Source organism: Vombatus ursinus, unplaced genomic scaffold (genome assembly GCF_900497805.2).
Source record: "Vombatus ursinus unplaced genomic scaffold, bare-nosed wombat genome assembly UNPS02014778.1, whole genome shotgun sequence".
NCBI classification, from domain to species: domain Eukaryota; kingdom Metazoa; phylum Chordata; class Mammalia; order Diprotodontia; family Vombatidae; genus Vombatus; species Vombatus ursinus.
Genome location: NW_020954556.1, coordinates 51,007,148 through 51,028,774, shown reverse-complemented (window position 1 = coordinate 51,028,774; position 21,627 = coordinate 51,007,148). Strand labels below are relative to the sequence as shown.

The 21,627-nt window shown below is 38.3% G+C and overlaps 1 protein-coding gene across 2 annotated transcripts in view; it reads left to right on the top strand.

Moving 5' to 3' along the window:
• Positions 1-21,627, top strand: part of PLEKHH2 (pleckstrin homology, MyTH4 and FERM domain containing H2) — a 121,786-nt gene that overhangs the window by 80,068 nt on the left and 20,091 nt on the right. The window contains exons 20-24 of one of the 2 annotated variants that reach the window (XM_027865491.1): positions 881-1,060; positions 5,258-5,355; positions 7,734-7,911; positions 11,998-12,153; positions 15,801-15,898. In XM_027865491.1, the coding sequence (XP_027721292.1) occupies positions 881-1,060; positions 5,258-5,355; positions 7,734-7,911; positions 11,998-12,153; positions 15,801-15,898 (710 nt within the window). The remainder of the gene's footprint in view (positions 1-880; positions 1,061-5,257; positions 5,356-7,733; positions 7,912-11,997; positions 12,154-15,800; positions 15,899-21,627) is intronic. The other variant, XM_027865492.1, reaches the window with a different exon arrangement.

Genomic DNA, 21,627 nt, shown 5'->3' with positions numbered 1-21,627 from the left:
AGATAGATAGATAGATAGATAGATAGATAGATAGATAGATAGATAGATAGATAGATAAAACTTGAGAGACATGAAAACCATAGAAAATAAGTTCAAATAGATGACTTAACCATTGGAAAAACCTTTGGGAAAGTGTTAGGAACTATCCCTGGATAAATTCAAAGGGTGGCTTTAATGGGCCTTTAAGTATTTAAAATGCTCATGGACAGACCTTGTTACTCTTCCCTAATGAGGACAGAGCAAAAGAAATTACTTCAACTCCAGAATGAGGAATTTATATTAGCTATAAGGTAATTTTATATCAGAGATATTAAACATTGCACTGCATTACCAGAGGAGGCCTTATTTCCTAAATATATCTTAACACAATAAAGATACTTCTCTTTCCTATTCTCCCCTTACATTTCAAAAATAATGTCTAATTTTCGCAACACAGTAATGGATTTTTTTTCCTATGATGGTCTAGTATAGCTCTGTCTGAAAGCATGTGATTGGAATAGAACTCTTAAGAAACTTTCCATCTCAATTTAATTTACATTAGCACTTTCAGCTATTCATAAATATACTGAGTGATTTACACAATCATTGTCATGTTGTATTTTATGCTTTTAAATTATGAAAATAATATGATAGAAATATTTATACTAAAAGGACTTAGGACTGAAGTTACACTGAGTTGAAATGAAAAGGTCTTGAGCAAACTACTTAATCACTCTATTGCCTCCGTTTTTCCTTGGGACATAATGGTTATTTTGGCTAAAAAAAAAAAGAAAAAAAAGGGAAATTGCTATCAAGACCTAAGTCAAATTAATGTCATTACTGGAGAATGCCATTTTATTCATACTTCAAATAAAAAGTCCTTGTTTTTCTTCATATACAGACATGCCAGCTCTTTATAAATGCTGCCGTTGACTCACCCGCTATCGATTACCACATATCTTTGGCCCAGAGTGCTTTGCAGGTCTGCCTCACACACCCTGAACTACAGAATGAAATTTGTTGTCAACTCATTAAACAGACAAGACGAAGACAAGCACAGAATCAACCTGGGCCATTGCAGGTGCCTCTGATTCTTTCAGTTTTGTGACACACACAGAAGTAATTAGGACTACGAAACAGTTTTCTTAATTAAGCGTCATTGTTTTTAATGCTATTCAACAAAATGCTAGGGTATGATCAACTGTTCATTTTTTTTTCATGATACTGACCAATATGTCATCTTTCTCAGGCTTACTGTCATATTTAAATCTATAAAACCCTTCTGGACTCTAGTTCCAATTCTAGTTCTTCCAATTCCCAGGACACTGCTTTGTAAATACTTCCTTTTTTTCCCTTCATCTCCAAACTACTCTTTTGGCAAATTGATTCATTCTGTGTAGAATAACAGACAAGGTGAATCCAAAGTCCTTGTATACTTCTACTGAAAATGCCCTAACTGCCATTTATGACACCCCAATAATGAAAACAATAACATGCATGAACAGTAAGAAAGGACTGAAGTTCAAGTATATTACGTAAAACAAATATTTGTATTTGTGTTCTATTTGTAAAGTCAAAAGTCCTGGTTTCCAAGCCTTTCTGGACCTTGACCTCAGTTTGCTCCTTTATAAGGTAAAAGGGTTAAATTATATAATCTCTAAGGTTTCTATCAATTCTATGATCTAATTATATAAGTAGGTACAGAGGGATGTTTGACTCAACCCTCACACTTAGCATCTCTATTTTAATCCAGCATTCAGAAGCTGTAATTTACAATTATATTAGATTTTTGTTGTTGTTGTTTGCTAAAAGGCTTTTTTTAACCTTCTGAGATTTTTGAGAATTCCTTCTTCTCAGAGAAGAATCCTACAACGTGTCATTTTTTGTAGGAATTATTGATTCATTCAACAATGAACGAGAAAAAAAGTCAACTCTTAATAGCAAAGAAAAATTACAGTTCAAGATCATTCCAAATTACCCATAATCAAAGAATATTATTAATCTTTTAAAAGAAAAAAAAACACTAGAGGTCAGCCTTCAATAAAGTGAGTTGATTCCCTGTGAAAGATCTATGGCAGAACATGGAGACAAAGTGCAGAGGGTGAGAAGGCAAGAATTCGTGCATTGTACTCTATACCCACGAAGGGAGCATTAGCGCGATCACAGATCCTTTGGAGAATTTTGGCCCTAAAGATTAAACATCTTCCCTTTATCTTCCTTTTCTTGTTTCCAGTAACTCCACACATATAACTTATATTTTGCCAAGCATGGTTGTCCTTTTTTTTATTATTTTTTTAATGAAACTTACTTTTAAATTGCTTCTAACTTCTAAGTAGTTTTTAGGTCTTGTCTAAAGACAGCGTGTTGTACTCTACTTTTTTAGGAATATTGGCACTTTCTGGCAATTTGTCAGAGCAAAGTGCGTTCTACTGATAGATCAACCTAAGTTTTAAAATGTAACTACGGATTGAGTAGAGCATGCACAGGTCGCTGACCTTCCCTCTTCCACCTGACCATGTGTGGGTGACTCAGTGCTAAAGGGGATCGGTGCTTTGTAATGATGAGGCAACCCCCTTATTGACTACAGAGGAAGAAGAGCTGATGATTCTGTAGAACTTCAATCAATCAATCAATATTTATTAAGCACCTACTATATGCCAGGTACTGTGCTAAGCAAACTTTAAAAAAGAAAGTGAACCTTCAAATTTACTCTTATCTGAACTGTTCAAAGGAGAAAAGAATACACACACACACACACACACACACACACACGTACAGAAATCCATTTCATTCAATAGGGAAACAGGAGGGAAAGGAGAGAAGAAAGAAGGGTCCCCAAGTGCTCTGCCTACTGACCTCCCTTGCTTCCTTAAATCCCAATTAAAAATCCCATCTTTTACTACAAGTCTTCTTTAACCTTGATTAATTCTAGTGCCTTCCCTCTGTTAATTATTTTCTATTTATCTTGCATATAGCTTGCTTTCTATCTATTTGTTGGGCCATGACTGGTCATCTTGCTGATCAGAATTAGATTATAAGTTCCTTTAGGGCAAGGACTGTCTTTTGCTTCATTTTATATCCCCAGCACTTAGCATGGTGCCTAGCACATAGTTGGCAATTAATAAATATGGAATGATTGAATTTGAGGGAGGATAGATTGAAGGAGGAATTGTTCCTAAGCAAAATAAACTCCAGTGATGTACAAAAGTATTTATAGCATTCTTTTTTGCAGTGGCAAAGAATTGGAAACTGAGAAGGTGCCCCCAATTAAGGAATGGCTATACAACATATGATATATAAAAGTGATGGAAACCTATTGTGTTAAAAGAAATAATGGGGTGGCTTCAGAGAAACATGGGGAAAGTTGTATGAACTGATACAGAGTGAAATGAGCAGAATCAGGAGAACGATCAGGGGTGAGGAACCTGCAGTCTCGAGGCCACATGTGGTCCTCTAGGTCCTCAAGGGCAGTCCTTTGACTGAATCCAAACTTCACAGAACAAATCCTTAAGGGTTGTAGCTTCCCCACCCCTGATGTATATAATAACAATATTGTAAAGATAAACAACTTTGAAGGACTTGGGAACTGATCGGTGTAATAACTAGCCTAGATTCCAGAGTTCACATGATGAATGCTGCTGCCCATCTCCTGATGGAGTGGTCAAGGACTTAGAATGAGACTTTTGGGGGGGAATATGACCAATGCAGAAATTTGTTTTAATTAACCATATGTGATATTAAAATGTATACTCTTTCTTTCTCACTTGGGAAGAAAGGGAGTTGGAGAGAGGGAAGGTAGATTTTTGTTCATTGGAAAAAATAATTGTTTTTCAAAAATGAAGTGAGTGCCCATAGTTGTATCTTCTGTTGATCTTCCGGGTTGCATCATATAGCTCTGGGACTTCCCATAAGGGGTGTGAAGGACGACCCCCTCCCCTCTCCTCCTCACCCTCAAAACTGCACAGCAGGGAAAACATGGCAGCTAAAGTTTCATGCTCTGCCAACGTAAACTTGGTCTTGGATTTGGGGTTGCCTTTTCTGTATTTGTTCTTTCCTGGTATTGGGAGAACAAATATTGATTCTCAGAGGAAGACAATATGGAGCTGGGGGAAAATGTAAAATGCCTAATCCAAATCTTGCAAACTGCTTCATGTTAGATGCCTTTAAATATCAGCATCCCAGTAGGGTATGACAATAATTATACTTATTTGGTTCAAGTTTGTTGTTGTTGTTATTGTTGCCCTTGGGTGCGTATGAGTGTTTCGTGTTCAGCATTTCTTATGTGTGTAGGAAATAGATAACTATCCCATTTCTGATTCACATTGCCCATCGACTACTTTTCTACTGCCTCCTTTGGGGGAGGACATGAACCCAAACCTAAACTTTAAGCAGATCTTCCTTGTGGGTGCCCAGGATAGTGGTAGAAAGATCTGAAGAGTGCAATAAAATACTTTGATAAAACTCAGGGGGTTGATTCTTAAAGTCCTCTAAACTTGAAGCGGGTTGTAGGAACTGCGAGTTAGACATTTTATATTTCACCTTGGTTCTGCACTGTCTACCTCAGAGTTAGTGTCCTCTGGAAAGCCCGGTTGTGGATTGGGTGTAGCACCCAGCTAGAGGCTATCTTCTCTTCCATAGTCCTGAAGCAGTTTATCGGGGACTCCTTCCAAAGTTCAGCCAGCACCAAACTAAAGAATCAGTATCTCCAAACCTCTCAAGCTGACAAAGTGGCCTCCAAGCCTGGACACATCCGTATCAGGGTAGAAGAACCACAGAAGAGGTAGTCCAAAACTCGGGATCAGATTCTCCAAGACAGAATAGGGGCTTTAGCTTCCATGTGCTCATGGCTGCATGGTAGCCAAGGTGGGAGGTTGGGGAGAACTCTCCTTCCCCTCCTAAATCCCCATGCTATATGATGCCACCTGGAGGGCCAGAACAAGAGAAAGTCTGGGGCAGAACCCCGTCATCTCCCTGACCTGCTCAGCATCTGATAAGGTCTGATTATCTCAAAACAGGAATCCTCCTCAGTGCTGAGTCATGCACACGTGTATGGCAGGGAGCAAGAAGGGCCCCTCTGCACATGCTCTCTTCAATCTCATTATGTAAAAATTCATCTTTTCCTGTCAGATATGCATTACCGAGTTGAATGAATACTGGTGTGACCCAGTATGTTGTTTCCTATGTTCTGATTTGTTATTAATGTCTTACAAACCTGAGCCTGAACACATCAAGAGTAGCTTTCTCCAGTGATGATCTTTTTTTTTTCCCTTGGGTCCAGGGTTGGCAGCTCTTGGCTCTCTGCGTTGGACTCTTTCTTCCACAACATCCATTCCTTTGGCTCCTGAAGCTTCACCTGAAGAGGAACGCTGATTCAAAGTATGCATTGAGCCAACCAAATGACAACCCCAGACTCTTAGTTTTGAACTCAAGGGCTACCCAGAACAAGGCTATTCCCTCTTCCTCAAGATAGTCCTTGAAATGCTAGAAAAGTTAGCAGAAATCTTCTTTTCTATAGGTAAAATGGCCTTGTACTGGAAATTAACTGACCCTGAAGATACAGTTCCCAAAGTTCACTTGGAGCAAGGAGCTATATTTTCTACACTTTTTTCCTAATTTCCTTGGTGCTGGGTTATTTTCTTATTAAAAAAAAAAAAGTTTTAAGGTTAAGAATCCACTCAATCAGCACATCAATCCCCAGGTAAAAGAACTTGACAGCTTAGTTAGAGTGATATTCTAGGCCTCAAAGGAGAATGTGGACCTGAATATTTTGGTCATGATATTAGGGGAAAAAAACAACTTTCTTATAATTTGTTGTTCAGTCTTTCAGTCATGTCCAACTCTTCGTGACCTCCATTTGGGGTTTTCTTGGCAAAGATAGTGGGAGAATTTGCCATTTCCTTCTCCAGCTCATTTGACAGATGAGTAAACTAAGGCAAAGAGGATTAAGTGACTTGCCCAGGGTCACGCAGTTACTAAGTGTCTGAGGCCAGATTTCAATTCAGGAAGATGAGTCTTCCTGACTTCAGGCCTGGCACTCTATGCACTTAGCTATCCAAAAATGGAATGGACTGCCTGAAGAGGTCGAAGGCTTGTTGGAGTTGTTATCGTTTTAAAGAGGTGCTGGGCTTCCTCCTTACTAACAATCTTCAGCCAAAGGCTGGATGACCACTTACTGGGAATATTGTAGGGGAGGATTTATTTTTCATCCCCACATTGGATTTGGTGGCTTTTGAGGTCCCTTCCAACTCTGACAATCTCTGATTCTCCGACAGATGATAATCTGACTAGATTGTGCCAACTAGAGGGAGCCCCAGCACAGGTAGGGACTTACCCAGGAGGCCATAGGGTCTGTGTCCGCAATTCCCTACCCCACACAGAGGCCATCGATGAATCTTTGGGCACAGAGTGAAAGGTTAGGTCTTAAACTTCACTTTGTCAGCAGAGTTAGAATGTTTCAGAAAGTGAGATAGTAAGATCAGTGTCCAACATCTGCTTTGGCTTAGTAGCATTTTGTTCATTTGAAGTCACAAAATTAGTTATCAGTCACCTTTGTATGGTGTTGCAGTTTACAAGGACATCCCCTCATGTGAAGGAGAGAGTACAGGTGTTATTAATCTCACTTTACAAATGATGAAACTGAGGCCCTAAGAGAAATGACTTTTTTGATACAAAGTTAGTGATAGAACTGACATTCAAGCTCCAACTCTCTTGATTTCAGATTCAATGTCTTTTCTGTTATCCCACACTACTGTTCTTCATGCTATTCTCCACTTAAATTATATATTCCTGATACTATTGTGATTATTTACTTTTTATTCATCTATAAAATGGTATTTATCTAATTTCTTAAAATAGTTTTTTTAATAGTTATATTAAAGTCAGTTTGGAGTTGATAATAAAATAATAGAGTTAAAGGAAGTAAGTTTGCTAGAGATTTTCCTACCCAAAACATATATCTAAATGCATATATACTATATGGGGGGGCGGTAATGATAGTGAGATAGTGAGGCAGCCAGGTGGTGCAGTGGGTAGAATGCCAGACCTGGAGTCAGGAAGACTTATCTTCCTGAGTTCAAATCTGGCCTCAGACACTTCCTAGCTGTGTGACCCTGGGCAAGTCACTTAAACCCTATTTGCCTCAGTTCCTCATCTATAAAATGATCTGGAGATGGAAGTGGCAAACCACTTCAATTTCTTTGCCAAGAAAACCCCAAATGAGGACATGAAGATTGGGATATGACTGAAAGCAACCAAACAACAATGATAGTGAAAAGAGACCTATATTTGAGAGAATTTTGCTACTTAAAGTGTTAAAAAGAGAGAGTTTGATGAATGCTATCTTAGTTTATTGGAATCTGCATTATTCAAAATGAAAACATCCATCAAAAAAGCATAGAAAGTTTTAAGATGGCTTAGCTCTAAGGAAGGATTCCTCAATGTTTGATATGTCCATTAAAGTCAGTGTCATCCAGGGACTTTTGAGGGTCCCAAGACCTTTCTAGGAGGTTCTTGAGTTAAAAACTACTTTCATACTAATACTAAAATGTTTTTATTTCTAATTAAATATTGATAAATATAAACCATATAAATAAAAGCTCTTTGGGAGATGGTAGTCCTCACTAATTTTTAAGAGTGTAAAGGGATCTTAAGACAAAAAAATTTGAGAACCACTAGCTAATCTTACTTAAATTTGGTCTTAGACCATTTCCTTTTCTTAGATTCTTTTTCTTTTTTTTTTCCTATACATGTTACAGGACAGAATTTGGGAAATATGCTATTTACTGCCAGCGATGTGTAGAGAGAACTCAACAAAATGGAGATAGAGAAGCAAGACCCTCAAGAATGGAAATTCTTTCGACCCTTCTTCGAAATCCTTACCATCATTCATTGCCCTTCAGTATCCCAGTACACTTCATGAATGGAATATATCAGGTAGGGCAGTTCAATATTTCCAAAATCTTTCATGTACCTTAATGAGTATTCACAAAGGGCTGGAGGGAAGTGAAACAATTTAAATACATAAAAACTAAAAGCTAGCAATGATGATTGCACAAAAGTAAATCTTTGCTCAAAACAGGAGATGTAAAACAGACCCATCAAAAGTGACATGCTTAAAAAAGCAGAGGGCAGAATTAATTTTATAATTAAATTTTCTTTTTTATTATGAACTTAAGAATCATTAACAAATACAAGCATTTCATTATACAAAAAAGAAAAAGAGGATTACAGGCATACCTCGTTTTATCACATTTCATTTAACTGCTTGAAGGTTTGTGGCAACCCTACATTGAGCAAGTCTATCGGCACTATTTTTCCAACAGCGTGTGCTCACATCATGTCTCTGTGTCACATTTTAATAATTCTCACATTATTTCAAACTTTTTCACTGTCATTATATCTGTTATAATGATCTGTGATCAATGATCTTTGTTGTTACTATTGTAATTGTTTTGTAATTATAATTCGTAATTGTCCTCTATTGTAATTGTTTTGGAGTACCACACCCAAACAAGATGGCAAGCTTAATCAATAAATGTTGTGTGTTCTGACTGCTCCACCAACTGCCCATTCCCCCATCTCTCTCCCTCCCTCCCTATTTCTTGAGACACAACATTATTAAAGAATGTTACATAAACGTAGTTGATAAAGCAGCAGGAGTATTTGAGAGGATTGACTTCAATTTTGAAAGAAGTTCTACTCTGGGTAAAATGCTATCAAGCAATATCTCAGGCTACAGAAAAATCTTTCATGAAGAGAAGAGTCAATTGATGTGGCAAACTACATTGTTGTCTTATTTTAAGAAATTGCCACAGCCACCCCAACCTTTAGCAACCACCACCCTGATCAGTCAGCAGCCATCAACATCGAGGCAAGATCCTCCACTAGCAAAAAGATTATGTCTTGCTGAGGGCTCGTATGATAGTTAGCATTTTTTAGCAATAAGGTATTTTTTAATCAAGATATGTATACCTTTTAGACATAATAGTATTGCACACTTACTAGACTACAGTATAGTATAAACATAATTTTTATATATGCAGGGAAATAAAAAAATGTGTTTGACTTTCTTTATTGCAGTAATTGTTTTATTGCAGAGGTCTGGAACCCAACCCACAATATCTCTGAGGCATGCCTGTATGTAAGAAACTAAGAACTTTTTTTCTGGCCAATACCATTGTATCTCTAAAGGGAGGAAAATAACTTTTAAACTAAATCAAAATCAAATCAATAGTTCTAAGATAAATTCATAGCATATATCTGAATATTATTATCAATTATTGTTAGCATTACACTTTCCAAATTATATTTCCTTGATCTCTTTCATTAAAACCTATAGATCCTCTTATATAGACTGAGGCAAAAACATTACCCTTGACTTAAAACTATACCTTGACTCTATTATTCATTTTTTTTTAAAAAAGTCAAATATGCTGAGCATAATGGCACACACCTGTAATTCCAGTTACTAGGGAGGTTAGGATTAGGATAGGTTGTGTAGGGGAGTTCTGAGTTATAGTGAGCTGATTGGATATCTGCTCAAAGCCTGGTGCCAATATAGTGAGCGCTTGGGAGCAAGGGGCTAAAAAGCTACCTAAGGAAGGGTGAATCAGCCCAGGTTGGGAACAGAGAAGGAGAGGTCAAAGCTTTTGTGCCAGTCAGCAGTGGGGTCAGGCCAATGAGTGGCTGCTTTATTAGCAGCTTGGGTGAGATAAGGAGATCTAGTCTCAAAAAAATAAATAAAAAGCCAAAAAATTTAAATCTGCATATTGTACAGTAGGATAAAGGTGAGACTGGAAACCATATGACCATGTGGGAGCTAGGGCCCTAAGGACAATAGCCTAGGCCAGCATTGATGTGAGAAGGTCAGCCCTGAGTAAGGGCGGGACAGGAGGGATGTACACGAGAAATGATGTTGATCTCCAACCTCTAATGGAAGAAGGTGGGATGAGACAAATAAAAACCAATAAGTTCATTCTGCTTATGACTCTTCCCTCTTCCATTTTCCCCCCTCCATCTTAACCACTACCCCAATCCCCACCTGATAAGTTTGGTGGGAGGGGAAGGATGGGGAGAGAAGAAAGCATGTTCAACCCTCTTTTGTGTGGTTCAGATAAGAGTGAGGTTCACCTAGATGTTCACTCTCACACCTCTTCCTCGCTATTTATATTCTGTGATCATGAGTAATTATATATTTCCCCCTTTTCTTCCTCCTTTCTACACTAGTGTATTCCTTTACCCTCCCCTTTACATTTCCTCTTCAACCCTCAGAACAGAATCAATCAATCAATGCCTAAGCCTTCAATTTTTCTTATTTAGCTACTTCCTTATCCTTTAGAGACATTAAGGTTTTGAAGGGACACTTGTTTCTTTTTACTCTATTAAAATGTTAGCACTTCATCATTTTATAGCCCCTTCCAATTGTTCATACAAATTTACTTTTCTAGGTTTCTCTTAACTTCTGTGTTTGCATTTCAGAGTTCTTACTCTGCACTGGTCTTTTCATTAGGAATACTTGAAAGTCCTCTGTTCCATTAAGGGTTTATTTTTTTTTCTCCTGTAGGATTATACCCAGCTTTTCAGAATAAGTTACCCTTTGTTGTAAGCCTGTCTTTTGCCTTTTGGAATATTATATTCCAATATCTCTTTTTGTTTATAGTACAATTTCCTGGTCTTGTGTGATCCTTACTAAGATTCCTTGGTATTTGAATGCTTTCTGACTGTTTGAAGTATTTTTTCTTTATATGTAAGCTCTGGATTTTTTCTATGACATTGCTGGGACTCTTCCTTTTGAGGTTTCCTTCAGGAGATGATTGGTAGATTGTTTCTGTCCACATTTTATCCTCTAATTCTCTTAGATATGGCCAGTTTTCATTTGTGATTTCCTGAAACATAGTGTCCAGGCTTGGGTTTTTTTTTCTTTTTAATCATGGTCTTCAGGGATTCTAATGATTCTTAAATTACCTATCCTTGACCAATTTTGTAGGTTAGTTTTATTTGATGGCAGATACCTTACACTTTCTTTTATTTTTTCAACCTTTTGATTTTGTTCTAATTTTTCTTGCTCTCTTATGAAGCCATTAATTTATTCGGTCTTTTCAAGGAGTTTGTTACTTGTTACTTGTTCTCCTTTCAATGGTTTTCTGTTATTCATAGCCATATAGCATCACTGGAGAAAAACATTGATGGCAAAGAGATCAGATTTGGAAGTATTGAACAGTTTGAGTTTTCTTAGATATTAAACCTAATCTCCTCCAGTGCTGAGAACAGTGCCTGTCACATAGTAAGCACTTCATAAATATTGGTTGGCTTACTCAATTCGGGACCCAGCTCAAGATTCAATTAGTAATGAGTGTTTTTTCATCCACTTTGTTTTTACAGTGTAGATCCTTAGCATCTTTTCACCATTTTTGAGACATTTGCTCATTTTTACATTATTTTTGTCTATATTATTTTGCAAATGAGCTTATACTCTAAGTAGATATTGCATTTGATTATCTCTCTACTTGAAAAGTGCTATGATATTCCCATAAATGAACTTTTAAATAAGGATCAAATGAGATAATATTTGAGTGCTCAGCACAGTGCCTGAAACATAGTAGGTACTTAATAAATGTTGTTCCCTTTACCATGATGTCCAACAACAACAACAATAAATATATATCCATTTTATTTTTATATTGTTCTTAATTTTTATTTTTTCCTGTATCTTAAGTTGGGGCATCTAGGTGGTACAGTGGATAGAGTGCTAGTCCTGGAGTCAGAAAGACTCATCTTCCTCAGCTGAAATCCAGCATCAGGCATGTACTAGCTGTGTGACCTTGGGCAAGTCACTTAACCCTGTTTGCCTCAGTTCCTCATTTGTAAAATGAGCTGGAAAAGGAATGGCAAACCTCTCCAGTATCTTTGCCAAGAAAAACCCAAATGGGGTCATGAAGAGTTGTACCGTTACTGAGACGACTCAACAACAACAAAAATGAAAACCTTAAATTGCATGAATTGATTGTTATTTCTATTCAGGTAGTTGGATTTGATACTTCTACCACGGTGGAAGAATTTTTGAATACTTTAAACCAAGAAACTGGAATGAGAAAGCCAGCCCAGTCTGGATTCGCACTCTTTACAGATGACCCTTCTGGCAAAGATTTAGAGCACTGTCTTCAAGGAAACATCAAGGTAAAGTCAAAGCACTGGGGAGGCAAATTCATTAAACAACAAAAAAGTAATTTTCAATAATCTGAAAGCTAGTTTGAAAAATCCTCAAGCTAAATTTTGTTTTTGTTTTTTTTTTTTGCTACATAATAGGGTTAAGTGACTTGCCCAGGGTCACGCAGCTAGGAAAAGCTAAATTTTTTAAGTCACATAATTTCTATTTCCATACTTCAAGGATCCATGAATTTTTTTTTCCACTCCCCTTTCACCAAGGCAAATTCCTATCTCTCTAGGTTTTAGTGAGCAGTTTTAAATAATAATACTAACAATAATAACTAACATTTATGTAGCACTTTAAGGATTGCAAAGTACTTTACAAATATTATTTAGATTTGGTTTGGAATCATCCATCACTTCATGGCTTTTCCTCTGGTAAAGAGCCTGTCTGAATTTAACTAGGCTGGTCCTTGGATGACAGATTTGTGGTCTGTTAACTGGGCCTATGTCAGAAACCTTTCCCTCTTAATAGAAATTAGAGCTTGCATTCAGCTGGCTTAGGAAAATTCCCTAATGAGACAGAGGAAAACTTTACAGCAGAAATACATAACTTTATATGTTAAAAGAAACTGGGCCAACTTTGGTCAAGTAGTAATATGTTTTGCTAAGATATATTAGGCAAATGGCAATAAAGCAAAATGTATGTCAGTTTGTATTTTTTTCTTTTTACATTTTTCTTTTTTAATAAAATATTCTCCATATAGGTAGAAATTTATATTTAGAATATTTAGTATCTTAGAGTGTTGAGCCAGAAAGGACGTTAAGAGATTCCCTAGCCCAACACACCTACATTATAGATAAGGAAATGGAGGCCCAGAAAGATGCAATTTATCAGAGTCACATAGCTCATTCATGGGAGAGCCTGGACTCGAGCTCAGGCCTCTTGATTCCCATGCTAGTGCTCTCTCTCTCTTGTCATGGGCCTTGGCCACACTTGGGGGCAAGCACTCTATTGAGGATTAAAATGAAAATATAATTTATAAGTAGGAGAGAGAATTAGACTCAAATTGAAAAAGCAATGTAGTATGGCGGAAAGAATGCTAGGTTTGGGAGCAGCTAGGTGGCACAGTGGATAGAGCACCGGCTCTGAAGTCAGAAGGACCTGAGTTCAAATCCGTCCTCAAACCAAACACTTGACACTGACTAGCTGTTAAACGAATGCTAGGTTTGGAGTCAAATGACCTGGATTCAAATCCTGGGTAACCTTGGGAAATCCCTTAACCACTCTGGGCCTCAGTTTCCTTATCTGTAAAATGAGGGGACTGGATTAACTGACCCCAAAAGTCCCTTCCAAGTCTGTTTCTTTTATCCCATTATCATGCAAACTCAAGATATAAGGAAAAAATGTCTAGTAATTTGACAAAAACACCTTAAGTTACAGTATACCCCCAAACAGCTTTGGTGAGTTTCTTTTGAGCCCTTGAGCTGTATAGTACATCCTTCAATAATTCAAACAGTTTTTATACACTGCAAAGAGAGGCAGCAGCGTGGCACAGTGGACAGATTGCACAGTGGGAATCAGGCCCCAAATCTGGCACGTCCTATCTCTATGACCCTGGGCAGGTCCCTAGGCAGCACTAAGGTCATAAATCTCAAAGTGGGTGGCAATCTGCATTGGGGGAGGGAGTTCCAGGAACTCCCTATACAAATGAAATCACAGGTCTAGTCCAAAAATTAAAAAAAAAAAATTAATTCAGCTCTGTCCCAAATTCCTCCTGTAGCAGCTCATCGCAGCATGGAAGTGACACGATATCAAAGACGGTGTCAGGGGCCTGTGAACTCTGCCGTTTCTCCTAGTGGAGAGTGTCGGACTTGGAGTCTGGAGGTTCTGAGTTTGAATTCTGCCTCAGCCACTGACTGGAGCTCAAGTCTGGCCCCAGACACTTTATTAGCTATGTGACTCTTGGCAAGTCACATCCCCTCTGTCTGCCTCAGTTTCCTCATCTCAATGGAGATAATGTGACTTACCTCTCAGGGTTTATTGTGAGGATTAAAAATGAGATGTTATTTGTAAAGCACTTTGTAAACCTTAAAGCACTGTACAAATACTAGCTATTATTATTATTAATTATTTCTTCCAAGTTGGAAGGGAGCTAGGTGGTACAGTGGAAAGAGTTTTGGACACCTATTATCTGTGTGACCTTGGGCAAGTCACTTTATCTCTATCCGATTCAGTCTCCTCGTGTGTAAAATAGGGATTGATGATAACATCTATGTCCTAGGGTTTTTTGCAAGGATCAAATTAAATAACTCTTAAAGTGCTTTGCAGACTTCAAAATACTATGTAAGTATTAGCTATTATTATTGTTATTATTATTAGCCAAATGATAAAATGTATTTCTGTCCTCTGAGAACCAACCCAGCTGAGTTAGAAGTGAGTTAGAAGTCACCCCATGGACTACGTGGTAATGATTTATGTGGCCACAGTATCTCTCAAATGGTCTACCAAGGCCCTGAGTGACTGGCATCATCTTTGGTGAAGAGAATACTCACGCCCACAAAATACATAGTTCTTTATGTTTAGTTCATTAAGAGCATTTGGTTGCCTTTAATATTTGTTTTTCCTTTCCTTTCCATCATGAGCCTACAGATAATCCAGTAACATTGTTCCTTTAACCTGGACCCATCCTATTCTCTTCTGCCTTGTAAGAAGCTACAAGGGCAAGTCTTGGCAATAGAATGCTTGGAGCCGGTGTGCTAATATTTAGCCAACATAGTCAGCTTATTTATTTGGTTGAGTGGAGCCAAGTAAACAGTAGTTGCTTTGTTAACTACTCCTTCTATACCTTTTTAAAATGTCTGCTAGTGGCCCTGTAAAGATAATTATGTTTTCCTTCAGACCTTTTCTTAGGGTTTTAAAGATCTCTTTATTCTTTTCTTCAGTTGGAGGATTTTAGAAAATGTTGTTTACATTACAACACCCCTTTAGAAAATACCTTCATCTCAGTCTAAAGCTGAAGTTGAAATGGTCCTTCTTTTTGGTTATGTATGAGGCAGCTACATGGTGCAGTGGATAGGAAACTGAGCCCAAGGCTTGAGTTTAAAACTAGACTCATTGTGACCCAGGACAAGTCACTTAACCACTCTCTTCCTCAGTTTCCCTATCTATGAAACAAAAATAATAATAGTACCTACCTCCCAGGGTTGTTTTGAGGATAAAATGAGTTAATATTTATAAAGTCTTTTGAAAACTTTTAAGCACTCTGTGTAAATGGTTATTATTATTATTATATATTATTATCATTATTATTCAATGACCTATCACAAGTAAATTCCAGGAATCTTTGTATTACTAATCCCATGGAAGAGATCATGCATTAAGATTCTTTTTCTTTTTAAATAAAAATCAATGGCCATAGCCCAAAGTTAGTGTGTGTGTGTGTGTGTGTGTGTGTGTGTGTGTCTGAAAGGATAAGTGGACCAAAAAGCAGCTTGTAATTAAAATCCTAACCTGAAAGCTTTACATACCCATTTTCATCAGCTTAAATAGCAAGCTTCAGTACATTTCGCTTGATCATAGTCATTGAAGTTTTTCATTATAAACATACACTTTTCTTTTTAAAATTCTGATTTAGTAAAATGCTATAACTAACAGCTCTATATTTTCCTCCTAGATTTGTGACATTATTTCTAAATGGGAACAGGCTTCCAAAGAACAGCAGCCTGGGAAATGTGAAGGTACGAGAACCGTGCGCCTAACTTATAAAAACAGGTGTGTAATAATGACTAGAACTCCCAGAACATGAGTGTATGGTTGTACTTATTATATGAAAGCTGTTCTTCAAAGGTTTCCACTGAATATCCCCTTTCCCTCTGTGCATTCTTTTTTCTTTTATATAATATTTTACTTTCCTCAAGTACCATGTTAAGACAGTTTTTAACATTTTTTTAAAGTTTTCAGTTCCAAATTCTATCCCTCCCTCCTCTTCCCCCTTCCTGAAATGGTAAGCAATCTAATATAGGTTATACATGTACAATCATGTAAAACATTTCCATATTAGTCATTTTATACAAGAAGACTTGAACAAAAAAATGAAAGGAAGGAAAGAAGAAAGAAAGAAGGAAAGAAGGAAGAAAGAAGGAAGGAAGGAAGGAAGGAAGAGAAAGAAGGAAGGAAGGAGGAAGGAAGGAAGGAAAAAAAGAAAGTGAAAAATGGTATTCAGTCTGTATTCAATCTCTATGCATTATTTAAGCAAAAAACCCTCACTGTAAATCTGTATTTCTTACTGTAGCCTCTTAAAAAAGGATGAAAGATGAGTCTTACCCAATAAGTCAAAATTTATCATCTAATTTATTTTTTTTTAAAGGCAATTGGGGTTAAGTGACTTGCCCAGGGTCATACAGCTAGTAAGTGACAAATGTTTGGTCTGAGGCCAGATTTGAACTCAGGTCCTCCTGACTTGAGGGCTGGTGCTCTATCCACTGCGCCACCTAGCTGCCCCGTATTGTCCAATTTATTTAGGGTACTCTAGGGCAGGTCTCTATTTATAAAGAGTCTGTGACTGGGAGAAGGGGGAAGAAAGGCTTCATGGTGTAGTCATGAATAAGGCCCAGGATTTGGAGTCAAGTATAAATCCCACCTCAGACACTAGCTGTCACTGAATCTTTCAGTGACTCAGTTTTCTCTTCTGTAAAATGAAGGAGGTTGGACTCAATGATCCCTAAGGTCTCTTAAAACTCTCAGCTATGATCCTATAGCCTAACAAGGTTAAGCATGCAGTGAGGTCTTTGTTCTGGCTTTGCAGACATCTTCATACACAATGCTGAGATGAAGACGAGAGGGGGGTGGGGGGGGGGGGTGGGGGGGCAATCAAAAGTCAAGGCCCTGAAGAATATCAGAGGGGGCAGGATCAAGAGAACAAATGGAGAGGTTGACCTTGGCAAGCAGAAGCGCTGCCTCTTCATCAGAGAGGGAGCAAAAGAAAAGAGAAAACATTAAAAAGTAAAGCTATTCAAAACTGGAAACTTCAGCTTTTATTAATCACCTTTTATTCTTCAAGGCATTAGAGTTTTTATAACCAGAAACAAAGCAGTCCTTGTCCTTATGGTACTTACATTGTCTTAAAGGAAAAATCATGGCAACCAGTGAGGTCAAAGTCAAATAGAAACAGGTGCCACCCAACCGTAGCTAAGGATCTCTGCTGGCCACACATTGACCCAGAAAACCACATGTTATATGTTCTATCTTATTTTTATTTTATTAACCATTTCTCGGTCACATTTTAATCTGATTCAGGCCTCCCTGGGAGTGTTGGACATGTTTGATGCTTCTGTTGTAAACATACAAAAACATATAAATAAAATATATGCAAAGGAACTGTAATTTCCATGATGAGAGGGGTGTATGTATGTGTGAAAACACATGTAGCTGGGGGAATCTGGAAAGGCCTTATGGACAGTGAGTTAAAGATGTAATTAATGCAATGGTATTCCTTTAGGTGATGGTTAAGACAAATCAATAAGCATTTATTAAGCACCTACTATGTGCCAGGCACTATGCTAAGCACTGAGAAGATTATACATACATTCATACATATATAACGTATGTATGTATATATGTAGGTACATATATACATACATACACACATGGTAAATTAGAAGTCATCTCAAAGGGAAGGCATTAGCTATGAGGGGGACAGAGAAAGGCTTCATGTAGAAGGTAAGACTTCAGCTGGTACTTCAAGGAAGCAAGGGAAGGTGGCAGGGGTGGGGTGGGGGTGGGGGGAGATGAGGAGTAAAAGCGTTCCAGGCTTGGGGGACGATCTGGGAAAATGCACGGAATCAGGAGGTGGAATGGCCTTTGCTAAGAACAACAAAGGAAGCCAGTGGGACTGGGGGAAGAGGGGAAGGGGATGAATAAGGTGTAAGAAGATTGGAAAGGTAGTGCTGGAGTTAATTGAATAAGGGATGTGTGTGTGTGTGTGTGTGTGTGTGTGTGCTTATGTGATATGGTCAGATCTTTGTTGTAAGATCAGTTTGACTTGGATGGAGGATGGATTGAAGGGAGAGGCTTGTGTCAGGAAGGCCAAGCAGAAGGCTGTTGCAGTAGTCCAGATGTGACGTGATTAGGGCCTATACTAAGATGGCGGTCATAGGAGAAAAGGGGGTGTATAGGAGTATTGTTTCAAAGGTAGAAAACAGGACTTGGCCACTGATTGGATATGGGGGATGAGAGGGAGTGAAGAGTCAAGAATGGTACCTCAGTGACTGGGGGAAAGGTGTACCCTCAAAAGTAATAGGGAAATTAGGAAAAAGGGAAGGTTTCGGGAGAATGATAATAAGTTTGGTTTTAGATGGTGGTTTTCCGTTCTTTGGAGACACAGATGCACTTGTTGCTTTTTCTGAAGGTACTGTTTTCTATGTCCCTTGGACATCCTTGTACACATTGTAAGTTCAGAGAAGAATGGATTTAAAGAGAGAAGGGACCTTAAAAGTTCATGAGATCTAGAGCTCGAAGGGTCCACAGAGGCCACCTTGTCAAATTCCTTCAATTTACAAATGAGGAAATTGAGACCCAGTGAGGTCTTGACTTGCCCAGGTCCTCTGACTCCAAATCCAGTCCTCTTTCTTTTGCCTACCTTCGATTCACACCGCCCTTAAATTTACCAGGTAAGGCTTTTTGCATTCTTCACTTTACACAGTTAGGATGAGATCTGCTCATCCATTGCTGTTGGGATGTCTTCCAGAACAGGCTGGCTGACTGTTGAATATGTTGAGCAGGGGGTTGTTTTTAAGGTAAAGGTTGGAGTAGATAACCTCCGAGATCCATTTCAACTCTGAAATGCTGTGATTCTGACAGTCTGGGAGCCGAGCAGAGGGTTAGCCAGTCCTAGGATTTGGTCTCACTTTGGAAATTCTGAAAGACCTTCCTCCTGCTCTAACAAGTTTCCATTGACATTACTTCTGTCTGTCTTCTTTGATGAGAGGGAGATAACCTGGAAGACCTGGGTCCTTCTACAAGCTAACTCCAGCCCCTTAGCTAGGTCACTTGCCAGGGTGCCTGTCTTTTGACCTTGGGAATTTCTGCTAGCTGCTGGGAATTCCTGACCTTCTCCTTCCAACACTCCTCCCCTCCCTGCCAGGCTGGCATGGTTGTGTGTATCGTTAAGTGGATGCATTTCAAGTAACTTTCATTTATTGGGGAGGGAGACAGGGGAGATTATCTGGTTCTGTTTCAAACCAAGTAGAATCATTTCCATGTATAGTAATGTAATGAGTTCTTTGTGCTGGGTTGTGGGATGATGGTGACAGCTTAATCAAAGAATACTGAAGAGTTTTCTAGACAAGATGGCGCTGAAGACAGACTTGGACAAAAGGACGGGAAGCAGCTATAGAGGAGGAGGGTGATGTCTCATGCCTTAGAGGATCCTAGAAAAAAAAAACACGATGAAAATGTTGCCTTGTTAAAAATCCCTGACGGTCTTTAACCCTCATATCCGACTCCATGAATAGAAATTATAGCATTAATTTTTTTAATAGAAAAGTTGAAATGATTCTGTAAGCTACAGCTGTGATGAAGTACTGTTTCTAAATGCAGTCCGGCCACGCTTACAATGGGTGCCCAATTCATGAGCCCAAGCTTCCACCGACAAAGCTAAGATAGTAATCTGCTGTACCATATAATGCAGCCAAGTGCTTCAGTCTTCATCTGTCAAGTATACCTCTTATGAACCAGACTCAAATATCCACTCACTCTTATTGCGCTATTAGGAAATTTCATTTATTTAGATTCAGTGAGTTAGAGAAATAATTAGAGAGTTTTGTAATCAGATGCCCTCATCTGTAACCATTTTGAGACTAGCCCTTAAATTCCATTCATATCTAAGCTGCTATTTGGTTTGATTTCTCACTATGTATTTGAAAATTGTAGAAGTCAAGGCATGTTTCTCACAAAATAAAACTGGGAAGAGGTCTGCCCTGAAGGGATAGTTTCCCTCCCTTAAACAAAAGGATTATTTTCAATAATTCTTTGTTGTTTGTTTTTCTCCAGGGAGTGTAATTTTCATACCCTGGCAGTCTTTGGTTTTCAGTTAGGACTCCTAGAATGGGACCTGGAAAGATCATTTTATTTGTTCCACCCCCATCCCACCCCCCACTTCAGGTAGGGTCATAATAAAAAATTTCCATACAGATGAAACTCTGTATTGGTTGCATTTAAAAAGAACTTCCTTGGTAAATAATTTCAGAGTTTATCAGCCCTCACTGTCAAAAGAATCTTCTTTAGACTTAGATTTTTAACCTTATTTTTTCATTGCTAAGGTTTAAGCCTACCTCATTCATTCACTTGGGGCAACTAGGTGGTATAGTGGATAGAGCACCAGAGCTGGAGTCAGGAGGACCCAAGTTCAAATCTGTTCTCAGACACTTAGCTGTGTGACCCTGGGCAAGTCACTTAACCTTAACTCTTTACCTCAGTTTTGTCATCTGTTAAATGAGCTGGAGAAGGAAGTAGCAAGCTGCTCCAGTATCTTTGGCAAGAAAACCCCAAATGAGGTCACAAAAAGTCAGACACGACTGAACAACAATAAATTCTTTTACTTCTTGGCTGTCTCATAATTGTACTCTAGAGCAGAAGTGTCAAACTTGCAGGCTTCTTCAGATGAAATGTAATTCAGAAATGTTTAACAAAATGAATAAGAATACAACGCAATATAGATAATGTTAATTTGTGGTTTTCTAAGTCAATATGTAACCCTCAGGCATTTATTTATACTTGAGTTTGCGCTGGTGATCTAGGGCAGGGCTCAGCAAACAGACAACTGTCAGATTTTGTATAGCCTGGGAGTTAAAAATGTATTTTACATTTGTAAGTAAAGTTTTATTGTATTTTAAAAATGTAGAAATCATTCTTAGTTTGTGGGTGATACAAAAACAAGCGCCAGACTCGTATTGGGGGCAGTTATTTGCCAGCTGCTGCTCTGAAGTTTTCTCTCATTATGTGCCTTGAGATCTGATTTGTAACAGCTCCTCAGCAGCACGGTATAATGGAAAGAGCCGTGACAGTAAGAGTCAGAGGACCCGGGTTCAAATCCTCCCTGTGTAACCTTAGTATGTCATTTAACCTTTTAGTATCTCAGTTTCCTTTTTCTCAAATGAGGGAGTTGGACGAGATCACCTCTGAGGTTTCTACATCTATGAACTTATGCTACATCAATCATCTTTGTACCTTTCTCTAATCCTCATCCATGTTCTCCAGAGCCTTCTTTAGTTGTAGAGTGCAGGACTGAGCAGCAATAGTCATCTGAGCAGGAATAGTAATAATGGCTAACATTTACATAGTGCTCACTATGTGCCAGAAACTATGCTAAACACTCTGTAATTATCCTCACAAGACCCTGGGAAGTTGGTGCTATTGTTATTACTACCATTTTACAGATGAGGAAACTGAGGAAGACAGGTTAAGTGACTTGCCCAGGGTCATAGAGCTGCTAAATATCTAAG